This window comes from Octopus bimaculoides, chromosome 26 (genome assembly GCF_046866305.1).
Source record: "Octopus bimaculoides isolate indiv1 chromosome 26, ASM4686630v1, whole genome shotgun sequence".
NCBI classification, from domain to species: domain Eukaryota; kingdom Metazoa; phylum Mollusca; class Cephalopoda; order Octopoda; family Octopodidae; genus Octopus; species Octopus bimaculoides.
The window spans coordinates 1,421,098-1,438,574 of NC_142953.1; the positions used below are offsets into that span (position 1 = coordinate 1,421,098).

The window sequence follows — 17,477 nt, forward strand, 5'->3', positions numbered from 1 at the left end:
TCCACTTCTTTCTCCTACCCTCCCCCCACCTTTGAGTTAGGAACCTAGCCGTAGTCTGGTACCATTCTATAGAGCTTTTGTGGGGCTGTATGCTTATTACAGCTCCTCGTTTGAAAACAAAAGAAACATTTCAACTAACGAGCTTACAGAGAGATTATTGAGTGCCTCCAAGAGAAAGTGTTGACTCGGTGCTCAAAGTAATCCGTAAACATTTGACGTTTCAATTATTAACTGTGTCACCTGTATTTATTTAATCTGCACAGTCACAGCAGTATTTGTCAGCTTATTCTTTTCAATATAGCTTTTCCCTTGTAATCAGCAACAACAACAAAAATGTATGAGTTTTTGTTTTTATATGAACTTAATCTTTCCCCAAAACCAGTTCTCACCTGTTTGCGGCTGTAATCATGGAACAAGTTGGTTCTTTCAGTCTTGTTGCCAGTATTGTTCAAAATCAACCTAACATATTCTTGTCTCTACCAAAGAATGCATTCTTCTCCAATTCTTCTTACATGATGATCTGACAAAGGAGGAGTCACACTCTTTATTTGCTAATGGTCAATCTGTTCCGATGGTCTTGTTATAAATGATAACATACCTCCCATGTATTGTTACAATGCTGTGGCAGAGCTATTGTCACACACACTGCTCAATGATTAACTAATACTTGTTCAGCTATGTATCTAAAACCTGTCCAGCTTTGATGGAATGTCATTGTTCCACTACAGCTACTCTTCTGTCCGTGTGTCTCTCTTTATGTTCTCCCTCTTGCTGTCTCTTTCTCTCTCTCCCCCCCTTTCTGTCACTTTCTCTACCCTCCCTCTCTCTCACACACACTCTTTGTCTCTGTCACACTTACTTTTAGAGCAACATTAATTGGCCACAAACCCTTACCCTTTAGCATTTCAACTGGCCATACCAGGCTCAAATATCCTACCCATTTTATGTTCAAACTGAACTGAGGGCTGACAAGCCTTAGAAGGCTGCACCAAGCTCCAATCTGATCTGGCAAAGTTTCTACAACTATAGCCTTGGGCCAACCAAGGCCTTGTGAATGGATTTGGTAGACGGAAACTGAAAGAAGCCCATCGTGTGTGTGTGTGTTCATCCCCCCCCCCCCCCCGCAACATCGCTTGACAGCTGATGCTGGTGTGTTTACATCTCTGTAGCTTAGTGGTTCAGCAAAAGATACCGATAGAATAAGTACCAGGCATACAAAGCATAAGCCCTGGGGTTGATTGGCTCGACTAAAGGCAGTGCTGCAGCATGGCCGCAGCCAAATGACTGAAACTAGTAAAAGAATGCATGGGATTTTGAATTTCGTCCACGAACCCCCAGCACTGCCTTTGCGGACCTCGGGTTGGCAGCCACTGCACTCACCCATGCACCTTCACACACACACCCATATATATACATACACACACTGTATACGTATACACTTATATTTCAGTTGCTCTATTCCATTCTTCATCTTGTCTTTATAGAGTAAGACAGATTACATCTACAAATAGGTGTTCTCTCTCTCTCCATCTCCCCCCCCCTCTCTCTCTCCCTCAACATGGCTACAGGCCTCTGTTTGCCCTTGAGGTTTCCAAATCGATCGAGTCCTCACCAAACTGCTTTCCAATGCTTCTCTTTCTATTTCCGAATATTTCCAGGAGCGTCGCTGCCTTTGCTGGCATGTGTGATGCCGGCTCCACGGATGATGGTTGTCAAGCGGCATCAATGGATGAAACCACGATAAATGCCATGGACACAGTGAGTATTTCTTTTCTTCGCCGATTGGCTGCTTGCCGTCTTCCTTCGTCACGCTCGCATGCATCGGGATTCAATCTGATATTACAAGCAGAACTATTGCAAAAGGCCATTGCCGCCTCGCCAGTAATGTAATCGCTTGTTTCCTTCTACCATTTTATCTCCCTCCGCCCCTCCCCTTCCCCTTCCTCCTCCTCCTCCTTCCCTCCCACTCTCTCATTAAACCCTTGCTTAATCTGATAGACTTGATAACTTACCTTTTAGCTTTACTACATTGCTGTATTCATTTATGTATGTAATTTTAAATGGTTATCTCAACAACGCCGCCACCGTCGCCACCCTCGTTTATGCTGCCACCTCCTCCCTCACAATTTCCTTGTGATTGTGTGTGTGTGTGTGTGTGTGTGTGTGTGTGTGTGTGTCACTTGCTTTTGATATCCTAATGTATTATGTTTAATGTCTATAAAGCAAAATATTTATGTATTTTACTGCGCAGCTTCAATCTAGTCGAATTCCCCCGACTGATTTTATGAAATATATTACATCTTCCTGCCACAACCGCACACTCGTGCGCGCGCACGCATGCACGCGTACACACACACATACATACGCGTGCGCGCGCACACAGTGTTTTTGTAGATCTGCAAATAAATATCGGTTACGATGGTTTAACTTAATATAAACTGTGGTGTACACCTAATACTTTTATCTCGTCATTCACCTTCGCTGGCCTGTGCTGCTTACAAACACACACACACACATGCACACACACACACACACACAGATGAGATGTGAGGATTCTAAAAATATTTAACTATTATATACAATGGTTTGGTGTTGGCGCTGATGAGAATGGCGGGGTTCTGGAGTTGGAATGACTGTAAATAGTCTTACTTTGTTATTTTCCATTCCGCTGTCACTAATCTCCGTTGCGTTTCCATTTAATTTCTCTTCTTTTCCTAAAAACATTGTTTATTTTCAGTTGTTTAGTTTATCATCGTCATCATCATTGTTATCATCATCATCATCATCATCATCATCATCGTCGTTTGTTACAAAACCACACGGAAATAGTCGGCATTCATTTATTCAATTACAACAACATTTACATCTACTTAAGCAAATTAATTCAACTGAGCGAAAAATAAATGTTGAAATGTGGTGGTGGTGGTGGTGGTGGTGGTGAGGATGAGTTGGCGACAAAGATTCCTGTTTTTGTTTGTTTGTTAGTCTGTGTTGTCTTATCTCTGCCTGTCTAGTTTCAATAGAAGGTAGACACGGCCATTACAGTCTCTTCTGGAAGGATTGCTTCTTCCATCAAAGGCTTGTTTGTTCTGTGTAGAATGCAACGGTTTTTAGTGAAGGCCACAGCAGGATTGCGTTTAACCAAATTGGCACAAAGAATCTGTGTTGTGTCTGCGAGGAGGCAGAGACAATTGGTTCTTAATCTTTAGCCATAAGGACACCAGGGGCGGGTGGAATGGGTCTTTACAGTTTTGGTGCTATGTGAGTGATCGGTCTATCTTTCATTGTGGTTTAGCCTCTGGCCAGCACTGGTTCTGTTGACCTCTGAACAAAAGCATTACAGCTGTGACTATCCAAGTCTTTTAGGCTTAGACACAATGTACCTTGGCCTTCATTACTCCTTGTGTCCATTATTTTTAAACAAAGTCACCTGTGCTGGTGCCATGTTAAAAGCACCTAATACACTATGTAAAATGGTTGGCATTAGGAAGGGCATCCAGCTGTGTGCCCCTCATGCCAGAACAAACAGAGTCTGTCATAGCTCGCCAGGTTACCAGCCCCTCTTGAACTGCCTAACCCATACCAGCATGGATGAGGGATGTTAAATGGCGATGATAGAGTGGTTTTGAGGAAATTACTTGCCCTGCTATTCCTAGCAACTAATTAGAGACTCCCCCCCCACACACACACAGTGTCTATCTGTTAGTCTAAAGTTCTGAGCCAAAAGCACCTCCAACCACGATCACCCAATTTAATCCCAAACAGATTGTATCTGAAACTCCATTTTCCAGTCTATCTTCAGTAAGTAGGGTGTGTAATGAGGGAGATTTGCTTGCTGTTTCTGGCAGCTAATGTCCCTCACTGCTTTGAGAATGTCCTCAAATTCAACTTGCCCCATTTTTCTTCCTTCACTATTTTAGACCAGCCCACCAATGTTCTGACTAAACCCCTTATTCATTGCCCTCACTTTTGTAAACTTCTTTTCCCTTTCTGTGGCTTTGTTTGAGTTTATTGTTTAATCTCAGATCATCACACCTCCAGCCATGAACATCCTGTCTTAAATCCAAACAGATGCTATCTAGAATTACATCATCCAATATATCTTTCAGTGAGGAGGGCATGTTAGGAGGGACATTTGATATTTCATTGTTATTTCTAGCAACTCAGGTTCCTCCCTGCTCTGAGAATCCCCTAAAATTCAACTTGGCTTTTTCTTTTACCCCAATTTTGTTTTGTATTATTTTAGACCAGCCCAGGAATGTTCTGACTAAAGCCCTTACCCATCGGGGTGGGGGTGGGGCGCTGGCACTTCCCCTGCCCCTCCCCCTCTCTCTCTGCCCCCCACCACTTCCTCCCTCCCATGGGAAATATCTCTGTGGTAGGGTTGCTGTCAAATGAGAGAACTAATGGCAGATTTGGATATAATCTTGCCACTTATTGATTTTATTTCCTCCTTACATGTGTATGCATTATCCTTTACCCATTTAATTGTTTCATGCCGATCCTTCCTCCCCCCTCTCTCTGCCCCTACCAGCATCAGCCCTTCTTGTCTGGTGGAGGGGACTTTTTCTGTCTCACCATCACCACCACCCTCAACAACACTTGCCTCGACTTTTACTCCTTTCTTTCTCCATTCACAAAAAAAGGATGTCTTGCCCACCTCCCCTCCCTCGCCATCCCTGTCGCTTCTCTCTCTCTCTCTCTCTCTCTCTCTCTCTCTCTCTCTCTCTCTCACACACACACACACACACACTCCATTAGCCATCAATGCCCTGGTTCCCCTCCCTTATTTCCCTCTGCTCAGTATTTCTCACTGGCTGTTGCCAACCACAACAGCTCCCCCTCTGTCTCACTTCAATGTCTGTGGACACCACCGCCGTCCACACACTCTCTCTCACCACTTCCCCCCCCCTCCCAGTTCGTCCTTGTCATCACCACCGCCGCCACCATCGATCCACTCTCTTTCTCCCCCACTGTCACCACAACCACTACCTCCAGCTCTCCTTCCTCAGACACCCTCCCTTATCACTCCTCCTCCCCCTCGCTACTGCTCCTGCTACTACTGCCCCTGCCACTTCAGTTCTGAATGACCTCAGCCAAAAAGTCTTGTTTGAAGAAACATTGGTTTAGATGAGAAACCTATGAATAAAGGGTCTGGCCATGCTGGAGGCTCTATCTCTCCCCCCCCTCTCTCCTTCTTTTAATTATCATTACTAACCCCAATTAGGGTTAGCCCTAGTGTTGGTGCTGTAGCAATGTCTGAAGGAAATATACAACTTCTTGGCAGGTCTTCTTCTTCCTGAAGAAACAGTGACACAAAAGGTGGGAGGAGACATGATTCTGAGTGGTGGTCAATTGCTTAGTCTTCGTCTCAGCCTGTTTGAAATGGTGTACAGGTATTGTATATTGAGGAAAAGGATATATCTCTCTCTCTGTGTGTGTGTGTGTGTGTAGAAGCCAGTTTGTCTGGAGCTCAACCACAGATTTACAATATAGAATTGTGATGAACCAAAACCTTGGACCCTGCCATAAGAGATACACACACACACACATACACACACACACACACACACACACACACACACACTGGCCAACCAAAGCCTCATAAGTGGATTTGGTAAACGAACTAAAAGAAGCCTATCATTTGTGTCTGTGTTTGTCCCCCACCACAGCTTGAAAACCGGTGTTGGTGCATTTGCATCCCCATAACTTCGCAGTTTAACAAAAGAGGCCAATAAAACAAGTACCAAGCTTTAATTAAATAAGTCCTGGGGTTGATTTGTTCGACTGAAATTCTGCAAGGCGTTGCTCCAGCATGGTCTCAGTCGAACGACTGGTTCAAACAAAAAGCCGAACGATGTGACTAGAGGTTTGCACACACCTAGGGACTCGTCAGGGTTGCTCACTTCATTTCCATCTGTTCAAACGATTGCTCTAATTAATCTGAGAACATATGGTTGACTGACAGCCCAGATTATAACGAACCCTCCCTTAATTAATAAACAAAGCTATATTAATTACATTTACTTTTTTGTAACTCCTTTTAAAGGAAACCTTTTTTCTTCCTCCTGCCCCCTTTTTTTTAAAGCATTGAATAGAACTTACCATGTGTATCGTATCTATTGAACAATACATTCTACACAAAGGATTTTAACTTGCTCCCTCCCCCGTCCCCTTAAAATGGAAAGAGAATATAAAAACTTATGCTACTTAAATATCACTATTATTATTATTATTATTATTATTATTATGTGTGTGTGTGAGTGTATATATAGAGGTGTGGCTGTGCGGTAAGAAGCTTGCTTCCCAACCACAGTGTTCTGGGTTCAGTCCCACTGCGTGACACCTTGGGCAAGTATTTTCTCCTATAACCTCGGGCTGACGAAAGCCTGGCACCAAGCTGTCTTCTTCAGCACTGCTCTTCCACCTCAGTTGCAAGGGTTTGTCATGCAAGGTACTTGGTAACCCCACACTGGTGCTGGAGCCCACGTACCAAGCACCCAGTAAGCCCTGGAAAGCGGTTGGCATCAGGATGGGCATCCCACCCTTGAAACCGTACCAAAGCAGACGGCAGGGATTGGTGCAGACTTCTCACTTGCCTGTTCCTGTCAGACATGTCCAACCCATGCCAGCATGGAAAACAAGCACTCTTTAAATGGTGATGATTTATGTATATGAATGTAGATACGTCTGTATGTCTATACATTTGTGTGTGTGTGTGTGTGCATATATATTAAATATATTTATACACACACACACACGTCTGTTTATGTATACTTTGTGTGTGTATGCATATCATCATCATCATCATCATCATGAAGCGTCCGTTTTATACACACACACATCCAAATAATTCTTCTGTATTTTCTTATGTGAAAATTTGAGGACAATCATGCTTTTGTGTGTTTGTATAGACAGACAGACAGACATAGATATTCAAGTGTCATTTCCTAAATTCCTCTCAGTGTTTGTCTGCCTTTTCATCTCTTCTATGACTTCCATAATTATTCCTCCCACTGTCCTAATTACAGTTACTCCTCTTCCTCCCTATTTTTGCGACTTTCATTTACTTGCCCCCCCCCCTCCCATCCTTCCTTAATCATACGTTTCCCCTGAGCCCTTCTATTATTACCTACGACGCTTGTGGATACCAACTAAATAACTATAACTATATATATATATATATATATATATATATATATATATATATATATATATATAGTTCTCTAATTCCCGTTTTCGCTCTAGGCTTTTCTTTGCCTGGCGTCGAGATGTGAAGGGAGGAAACTCTTATGTATATTTTCCTAGGATGTGGCTTTTAGCAGCCACATACAGATACACACACACACGCACGCACGCACACACACGTTATCCCCTTGTTTGAAAGTAGCAAAATTAAAACCTGTTCCACAAGGCCCGCTCCCCCCTCTCTCCCCTTTTTTACTTTTATACATCTTGGAATAAAACAGACAACAATGTTACTCTCTCCTTTATTATCTAATCTTTCCTCCTATTTTATTATCAGGTTTTTTTTCTGCATCTCTGTAATTGTTTTTTTTTTTAATTTTAATTTCTCTCTCTCTCTCTCTCTCTCTCTCTCTCTCTCTCTCTCTTACCTGTTTTTTTCTTTTCCTTCTTTCCTTTTTTTTTTATTGCTCATAATCACCTTTAATGCTTTCACCAATTTAGCTGAAAAAGAAATCAGTTTTAAGAATTTTTAACAGATTTTTGTTTCCAAAACAAAAATTAAATATGCATCCGATATGAAATCTTTGAGCAGTTCATATTGTTTTATTCCGTGCGGATATATTTAAACAAAAGCAAAAAGCATACTTCATAGGCGCAGGCATGCCCGTGTGGGAAGAAGCTGGCTTCCCAACCACACAGTTCTGAGTTCAGTCCTGCTGTGTGGTACCTTGGGCAAGTGTTCTCTTATAGCCTTGGGCTGACCAAAGACTTCTGACTGGATTTTGTGTGTGTGTGTCGTCGTCATCACTTAATGTCTGTTGTCCATACTGGCTTTGTTTGGATGGTTTGGACCAGGGCTGGCAAGCTGCGGGGCTGCACCGAACGCCAATCTGATTTGACATGGTTTCTACAGCTGGATACCCTTCCTAAAGCCAACTGCTCCATTGATGGTGCTAGGAAGGGCATCCTAGTTGTAAAAGCCCCTGTCAAAATGGACACAGTAGCCTGGAGTAGTCTTCTGCCTGGCTAATTCCTGTCAGCCATCCTAACCAGGCATACATGGATGTCGGACGTTAAATGATGATGGTCTGTGGGTATGTATATATATGTGTGTTTGTGTGCGTGTATATGTATTTTGTAAGTAAGTATATCGTGTGTGTGTGTGTGTGTGTTATACGTATATCAAATCATATATTGTATATATATATATACATACACATATACACACATGCTGTGCTTTTATAATCGTATAATATATGCTGATGTTGTTCTCTTTACCCCGCAGCTTCATCTCTGCCATTATGACACAGGGAAGGCATTGCAAGCTCTTGTCAAGTGTCCTGTACCTCGTGGTATTGAGAAAAAATGGACTGATGATGAAACGGTATGTATTGGTTTCACTTGCCTTTATGGTAGGGTGGTGTGGCCTTGATCTTGTCCTTGTTCATTTGACCTTTACCTTTAGTTTATTGGACAGCCAGCCGTCGTCACGCTTGTTATTCCTTTATTCTTTCACTTGTTTCACTTCTATGAAGATAACATGGATACCACTCGAGCTTGAAAGATTGACCATTATAAATACCTCCTTAAGAAATGTGAAGATGCCTCGATCAGTGACATTTCATCTATGACCACTCTGTCCTTTTTTAATGTAAAGATAACCCATGGCAATATTATTGTGTGTGAGGTACCAATTGGCTGCTATTTCTATCAATTTGAGTGTACCTGTGGGGACTTCCATGTTGGCTTGTTATTATATCATGGATACAAAAAAAGTGTGTAAAATTACAACATTAACAAGGATTTATATATTTATATTCTCGTGAAAAACAGCCCCAGAGCACTGTTTTATTTCCTGTTAATTTTATTTTAATTATCTTCTGAAATTCATCAAGTTACATTGGTTAATTACTCTAGTGAGCAGTCATGGAGTGTAATGTTTATTGACATAAATTTAACGACATCTAAATTAGAAATGTCAGATAAAATGCCTTTTATATTTCTTTTTGATTGCAAAGGCATGGCTGTTTGGTAAGAAGTTTGCTTCCCAACCACATGGTTCCGGGTTCAGTCCCACTGCACGACATCTTATGCTTCGGGCAGACCAAAGCCTTGAGCATGGATTTGGTGGGCAGAAATTGGAAGAAACTCATCGCACACACGTGTGTGTCCACCACTTGACAACTATTGTTGGTGTAACTTAGCAGTTTGGCAAAAGAGACTGATAAAATAAGTATCAGGCTTTAAAAAAAAAATAGTACTGGGGTCAATTCGTTTGGCTAAAATTCCTGAAAGTGGTGCCCCAGCTTGACCGCAGTCTACTGACCGAAACAAATAAAAGAACCATCAACAAAGAGACGTTCAGTTGTTCCATCAATGGTTGCTCTAATGGTAGAATAACATTGAAATGTCAGATTTTAAGGTGGTTTCAATTCTCTTCATCCTGAAAAGATGATTTTATATATTTCCTGCCTATTTCTCACCTCTCCTAATTACACATTATGCCAATCGCAATTTGCTGCGTATTATTCCTCGGCATGTCTGCTAAACTCTGACCCCCCTCGGTGCTGCGCTTAATTCCGAACATGTTAATCGAAAGTAGGAGAAAACGGTCTTTTATTAAAACCGTTTTCTGTCGAATGCAATATTATTTCTTGGTAGAAATTGAGTGTTCAGTCAAGAATTCAGTGATCTCTCGCAGAAAGTTAAAGAGATTATTTAGATAAACTCTTCTAGTGATTTACCAATATTTTCATCTACATGGTTCTTGTGAATTCTCTGCAAGTCTTTTGATCGTTTGCTATTAACACTCCACTTTTGATATTATCATCGAGTGGTTTGCTTTATTAATTTGTTTCTTGCCAAATAACTTTGTGCTATTGATTCCGAGCGATTCATTTTATCTGAAAAGCTTTGACTTGTAGGTTCGCGACTCTTGTGTATTCCTTGTTTATTGCTAGTCACTCTTAGCTCTCTCTCTCTCTCTCCTTCTCTCCCTCTCTCCCTCTCTCCTTCCATCATCATCCTCTCTCTTCTCTCTCTCTCTCTCTCTCTCTCTCTCTCACTCTAAATACAAGAGGCAGGCTAGCCTCGCGATGGTTCCCTTCCTCACTACAAAAACTCGCCTTTTTCATGCCAAATTTGTTCTCTGTTCTCACTTTCGTTCCTTCATTCCGTTGGTCAGTTTATGTCTCCTTCTTCTTCTCCTTCCCTACAACAGAAGAATATTCTGTTAAGAAGCCAGATAGAGGATACTCATAACTGCTTTCTCCACAATCTCTTTTCATTGAACTTCTCCTTCCACCTTCGTTTTTGTTACTTTCACACAAGGTGACTCTTTTCCGTTGTCACTCAATTATTTAAATAATATTTCTAAAGTGGAAATGCAAAATTACAAACTAAAATTGAACCTGATTTTATTCTTCTTCTTACTATTAAGGTGGTCAGCTGACGGAATCGTTAGCATGCTGCACAAAATGCTTAGTGGCTGAGGTCAACTTTCATCCTCTCAGGGTTGATACCAGTGGAACACTGGGGTCGATGTAATTGATTAGTCCCCTCTGCCTAAATTTCAGGCCATGTGCCTTTCATAAAAAGGATTATTATTATTATTATTATTAGTAGTAGTAGTAGTATTGTGGTGAGCTGGCAGAATCGTTAGCATGCTGGGCAAAATGCCTAACAGCATTTATTCCATTTCTTTACATTCTTGGTTCAAATTCCTCTGTGATCGGCTTTGCCTTTCATCCTTTCTGGGTGGATGAAATAAATACCAGTTAAACAGCAGGGCTCAATGTAATTGATCAGCCCCCCTCCTGCAAAATTTCAGGTTTCTAGTAGAAAGGATCATTGTTATTTCACATTTTAATTTTTAACCGTTTTGATACCAACTCGGCTGAAACCACCTCTGGTTCTGTAGATACAAATGTCCTGTTTTCAAAAGTTCTCAATTAAAATCTTCCACCAAACCTTAGTCACAATTAATGTTCCTAACACAAGCTTAATGATGACTAAGTTATTTTACTAGTCTTTGTTATATTTAAAATTAATTGAAAGAAACACAGAGCATCTTAAAATAAATACGGTAACGAAAAGGTTAATTTAAAATTCATATTTTTCAGTTGAACTTTTTAATTTTGATGTATACAATCGATTTTTTTTGGTCCTCTGTAAAGACTGACGTTTTTCCATTAGAAGATCCATTTGATTCTGTACAGGTTGGAATATGTAGGTGAATGACCCCAGTGCCATCTCTATGGTTTCTTAACTGATGCCATAAATGAAAGTTAGTTCTGTTAATCACTTCTTCGTTTCAATATTTTTTTCCAGAAGCGCTTCATCAAGGGTTTACGTCAGTATGGGAAAAATTTCTTCAAAATTCGTAAAGAATTACTCCCACACAGAGAAACGGTAAGTGGAAAAAATTTCTCCTTGAGGAAAAACTCTGCTGTTTGTTCTTGTTTTGTTTTCTTGCTGTCCACAATTTTTGAATTCTAAGACCTTGTTCTGGATGTTGTTTGAGATGAAATTCTTATTTTTCAAAAAAGAAAAAAAAAATTCTCTATATGATTGTTGTTTTTGTTTGTGCCACAAATTGTGGAACATGTGTATGTGTGTATGTGTATATACACATGCATGTGTGCATATATGTATACGTATGTGGATGTGTATATGCATGTGTGTATGTATATGTATACCTGTATATGTGTGTGTGCATGTACATATATACGTGTGTGTGTGTGTGTGTGTGTGTATTGTTCCTGTTGTTCAACAGCCGTATTTACCCCCATGCTGGCAAGTCTTGGATAGACAATTGATTTTCAGGCAGGATTTCATGGCTGGATGCTCTTCTCGTCATCAACCCTCACCTGGTTTTTTCAGGTAAGCGATTTCATATTCTACAGGTCTTCAAAAGCACAGAGGGACCAGTTGCAAAGTCAAAAAAGGACATCGACAGCCACTAAGCTATCACTTATACATACATGGGGACAGACGAAATACCAATATCCTTGCACATTTGTGCATGTGCGCATGCACACACATATGCAGTTGGCTGTATACATTTCACATTAATCAAACTCACTGGCAAAGCATGGGTCCAGCTGGAGCAATAGGTGGACATACTTCCTCTAGGAGCCATGCTGTGGGACTGTACCGAAAATGATGGGAACATTTGAACCACACACCTATGGCTGGTCTTCCTTACAGTTTCCATCCATCAGTTGTGCTCACTGGGTCTTCGTTGACTTTAGGACTCTGCAGAAGATAACTAATGTCTTTGCAGGATTTTGTTTTCATTTCCGATTCTGTTGGTATTCAGTAAATCTGAGAAACTGCTGGTTCGTTTTGTCTGACACTAATGAGTTTGCCAGTAAGTAAAAATGTTGCCAGGATCGTTAGCCAAAGAGTTTGAAATTTTGTGGAGATATTTCTGGACACGGTTCAAGACTAAGTCAATGTCATAATTGAAAAAAAAAAAAGAAGAAGGGAAAAAGAAAATGAATAAGATGAGGATAAAAAAAACATCAACGGAAAAGAAAAAATGAAAAGGTAAATCTCTACTGATTGGAAAATGAGATGATAAAAAGTGATTTATTTTATCCAAGTCTTTCCTGTGGGTGCACCATTAATAGGATTAAGTTGAGCTTCAGCTCCATGGTAGATTATTGTCTTAATGAGATACATTGCTGTTTATAGCATTAAAAACTCATGAAATAAATAAAGCACTTTTTTTATATATTTTTTTTATCTGGTTGTCATAGATAATTCCTTCTTATTTCGAACATTCTTCAAAGTGTGAAGATTTGGTCTTAACATGGAAACTATTCCAGTTTATTATGTAGAATTAGAGGGTATTAAGGCCCCTAGACGTGCCTAAAAGGGGGGGGGGGGCATCATGAAGGCTTTGGTCGCTGCATAACTGGGATTTAAGCTGTGATGCAGAGGTTTTCTGGTACAGTCTCAAAGAATTCTGGTGCCAGATTATCGTTACCAAAAAAAAAAAAAAAAAAAAAAAATTTTTTTTTTTCCAACTGGTTTTTAAGAGTTTATTGCTTGAGATCATCTTCCAGCACTTGTTGAAAATTAATGCATTCTAATAGAAATTTACTATCTGATATTTGTGTGTGTGTGTGTGTATATTTATTATAAATGTGTGTGATATATGTTATACATTTGTAGTCATATATTCAAGAGTGTATGTGTGTGTGTATATATATAGCTGGCTACAAGTGTATGTGTAGCTGTATGACTACTGAGGTTTTTTCTCCAACTGTTTGATCCCAGTAGACATATTTCAATTGTTCAATGGAGTCTGTTTGACTAAATGGCTGAACGGAAAAGCATCATTTATTGAGTTACATCATTGCTAGTGTCTGTGTCTGTGTGTGTGTGTTTCCCAAGCCAGTGATCCACTCATTTTCGCATTTTCTGTAATTGTACCAAGTTATTCAGTACAGTCCTTACTTCAAAGGTGGTCTGGTCTTTCTCGACTTTTGAGGGGAATGGTAATGTCAGCAAGAACTGCTAAGCTAGACAGATGTAGTTTGTAAATTTTCCTTTCCATGTGATGCCTTTCAAGCAGGAAGAACCAATTTTTAGGGATGGCAGTTGAAAGCATTTCCCAAGTTTAGCCCTCATACAATGACATAGCTGCTTTCAATCCATTTGTATTTCATGATAGTGAAGCTTTTAGTTTGTCTGGTGAGCCCTTTCTGGATGAGGGTTTTTTGGTTAGGGGTCCTAAGTTTAATTTGGGTGTTTCCATCATGTGATTGACTCCCAGAAAATAGTTTGGCAGTCTCAGCTGTCTTTACCACATTCACTGCCACATGGACCACCGGTGGTTCATCACAGACTTCACTTAGCCACTACATGCAATCCCTGGTGGTACATTTTCATAATTTGAGAAAATATTTTATTCTGTATCTTTGACATGGTTTCAAGGAGTGTTAAATATTAAAAAGTTTAATTATGAAATATCGTAAAATTGCAAAAAAAAAAAAAAAAAGAATTCCATTTCCATGTAATTAAATAGAATGCAGTGACTGAATGAAACACATGGTGTCAACGGTAAGTTCCAGTTACAGGTTATAGGGGTTAGCATTGTTAAAGTAAATACAGTATTACTATATTAGATCATCTAATAACATTTTAGTTAATTTGAAAATCGCCAACATTGTTCGCCTGAATGGTTGGGTAATGGCCACTTCTATGTTAAACTACTTCAACCGATTGGGTTATTAAGCTCCATTTTATGGTTGGATTAAGCTGGCATCCAGCTGTAAAACTCTTACACATTTTTACTGTACATCCAAACAGAAAACATCCAACACTTGTTGCTGTAGGTTTGGATAATGGACAATGAATTTGTCGTTTAGTTCGGTAAGGAACTCCCTGGTCAGAGAGGAAGCTATTTCGGCCGAATATGTTTTAAGCTGATACTTTAAAACAGCATGCACTGTAGACTGTTGACCAACCACTTAAATAGCGCCAATCTCACTGGCTCCATTTAATTTACCAAATTCTAAAACCTTTTTACTGCTATTGTGTAATCTCTTTATCATACTTGATCTACGTTTCATGTATGTATGTATATATATATATATATTAAGTATTGTAAACCAAACTGTAGTATCACCTGAGTTTTAGCTATGGTACCAGACAACAAGGAACATAACAAAGAACTATAATCAACACTAAATCCCCGTAATGGCTGTGTATAAACATTAATTTACTGTGACTGATTAGAATTTCCCAACATACTCTTGTGTCTATCCATTAAACGTATCAGATGGGTTCCTAGTTCTTATGTCAAAATTTGAAAACAGATTAAATTATCTTTGCTTCAAGCAAACATTCTCCTATCTCTCACTACACCGGTTCTTTCTTTGTTGTTTGTACTTTGTAGGTTTAGTGGCTCTTTTTCTACGATTAGTTTATTAGTAACTAAACATGAAAGTGTCATGCTAATGGAATGTGTAGCAATATATTATTTTATGGCTGAGGAATTTGCATACGGTCATTAAAAACGATGTTGGGTTTTTGTAGATTTCGGTGAAAAAACAGAAATCTTTCTCTCTCCACAACTGTTTATTTATTCCACACCTTGTAATGACTTTACTGCAGTAGTCACAAACTGTGGAATATATAATATACCGTTTGTTTGCATTAAATAAAAGAGTTTGTTTTGTTTTTTTTCCTTCCCTCGTCCCAACTTTTGTTGTTACATTACGAATGACTGCATGTATAAATGTATATATTTAACATGTATAATCGTTTATATTAATATGTATAGGTGTTTCTATTTACCATGTATGTGTTTACGTTAAACATATATAAATATATACACCAACAATGTTTAAACGTATATATTAACCATGTGTGTGTGTATAGAAAGAGTGAGAGTGTGATCCAGGTGTCCAAGTGTAGGATGTTAGTAAGCTTAACGCACTTTTGCAATTAGTATTGATGACAAAAGGTGGACAATATACAATAAAAAGCATTTATTTGTATCATAAGTCTCATATTTCGTCCCATATTGAAGTTTTAAGGAATTTCAATAAGCTGACTGTCAACATGGAACTCGAGGTTTAGCAATTAAAGCTGCTAAGAATGCGAATAAAAATCTCAAAAAGTAAAGAATAGAATGTGTTTTACCTGTTCTAATTCTTTTTTGTGAGATGTGTGTGTTGTGTGTTTATATATGTATGTATATATAGATCATCATCATCATCATCATCATCATTTTGGTATGGATTAAAACAGTTTGGCTGGAACTGGTAAGCTGGAGAGCTGCATCAGGTTCCTGTCTGATTTGGCAGGGTTTCTATGGTTAGATGTCCTTCCTAACATGCCAACCACTCGAAGAGTGTTACAGGTGCTTTCTATGTGCCACCGGCATGGGTGCCATTTACATGACACGGGCAATGGCCATAAGTACGATCTCTCTTGACTTGACAAGTTTTCTTGGTTTCACATTTCGACATGAGGCCAGCAATTTTGGGGGGAGGGGCTAAGCCAATTACATTGACCCCAGTGACCAGCTGGTACTTGTTTTATTGACCCCAAAAGGATGGCTGCAAAGTTGACCTCAGCGGAATTTGATCTCAGAACATAATGATGTATAAAATGCTGCTAAGCATTTTGTCCAGCATGCTAAAAATTCTGCCAGCACGCCTTCTATATATATATATATGTGTGTGTGTGTGTATATATGTGTGTATATATATTAACCAAGTATCTATGTCAATATTTCTAGCTATTTTTCTCTTATGCTTGATCTCTTGTCCTCGTTAGCTTTACAGTTAATTAGTTCTGTCGGCCATTTTATGACTCTCTGAATTCTAATAAATCTATTGATACACTAAATACCCCCATTTTTAGTCAACCTTTGATTTGTCTTCTTCCGCCCCACCCCCCAACCAAACCAACTCAGTGTTGTGATTTTTTTTTTTTTTTTTTAATTTTTTTTTGTAACTAATTCTTTAATTCTATTGCATAAACGTGTCTTGAAGTTTAGCATTCTGTTTACCTGAGCACAAAAACGATTCAGCGGAGCTAAGGTTGGTTGTCCATCAATCTAGCTGCCTTCGTAATCATGAGCAAGGTGCCAAGAGGGCCCTTCCTCTCTCGCCCTCCCTCTCTCCCTCTCTCTCTCCTTCCCTCCTCCTTTTCTGTAATGTCCAGCTTTGTCAATGGCTAAAACAAAAATACTAAAAAAACGAATAATTATCTTTGATCTTTCTCTGTCTACAGCAAGGACACGTGCAGAAATGCCGACAATAGATATATATATATGTGTATGTATGTATATATGTGCATGTGTGTATATGTATATATATGTGTATGGTGTGTGGTTGGTGGAATTTTCTGTAGTTATTGGTGCTTAATGTTCTCCGAGATGGCTCTTTTGTGGCCAAAGCAATCATCAAAATGGTTGTTCCCAGCCAACATTTCATTGTAGTCTTGTTTTGGTAATTAGCTTTGCTTGTATCAAATTTTATTGACTTTCTCTTTTCTGTAAAGTAGTTGGGATTGGCAGCGTTGTCAATTGTAGCCACTCATAATGGAGACAAATGCTAATGACAGCGGCAGAGTTAGTAAAAAGATATCGGGCTATTGTTGGATTATTATATATAATAAGTCAATAATTCACCGCGTAATTATAAGTCGCTCTGTTAATTACCAATTACTGTTAAGATAACATTGACAAAGAAGTTTTTGTTTTTCTTGTGTTAAGATTCTTCTGGCTTTCAGTTGGCCACCGTGATCTACCTATTAATTGATCT

The 17,477-nt window shown here is 39.4% G+C and overlaps 1 protein-coding gene across 19 annotated transcripts in view; it reads left to right on the forward strand.

Annotated features, from left to right (window-relative positions):
- The window catches only part of LOC128247007 (uncharacterized), a 361,520-nt gene that overhangs the window by 287,416 nt on the left and 56,627 nt on the right, over window positions 1–17,477 (forward strand). For all 19 annotated transcript variants that reach the window (XR_016238539.1, XM_089342830.1, XM_089342824.1 and 16 more), the window contains 3 exons: window positions 1,659–1,758; window positions 8,474–8,572; window positions 11,518–11,598. Coding sequence is in view for 18 of the 19 variants with exons in the window: in XM_089342830.1 (XP_089198956.1) it covers window positions 1,659–1,758; window positions 8,474–8,572; window positions 11,518–11,598 (280 nt within the window). In the remaining variant the exon portion in view is untranslated. The remainder of the gene's footprint in view (window positions 1–1,658; window positions 1,759–8,473; window positions 8,573–11,517; window positions 11,599–17,477) is intronic.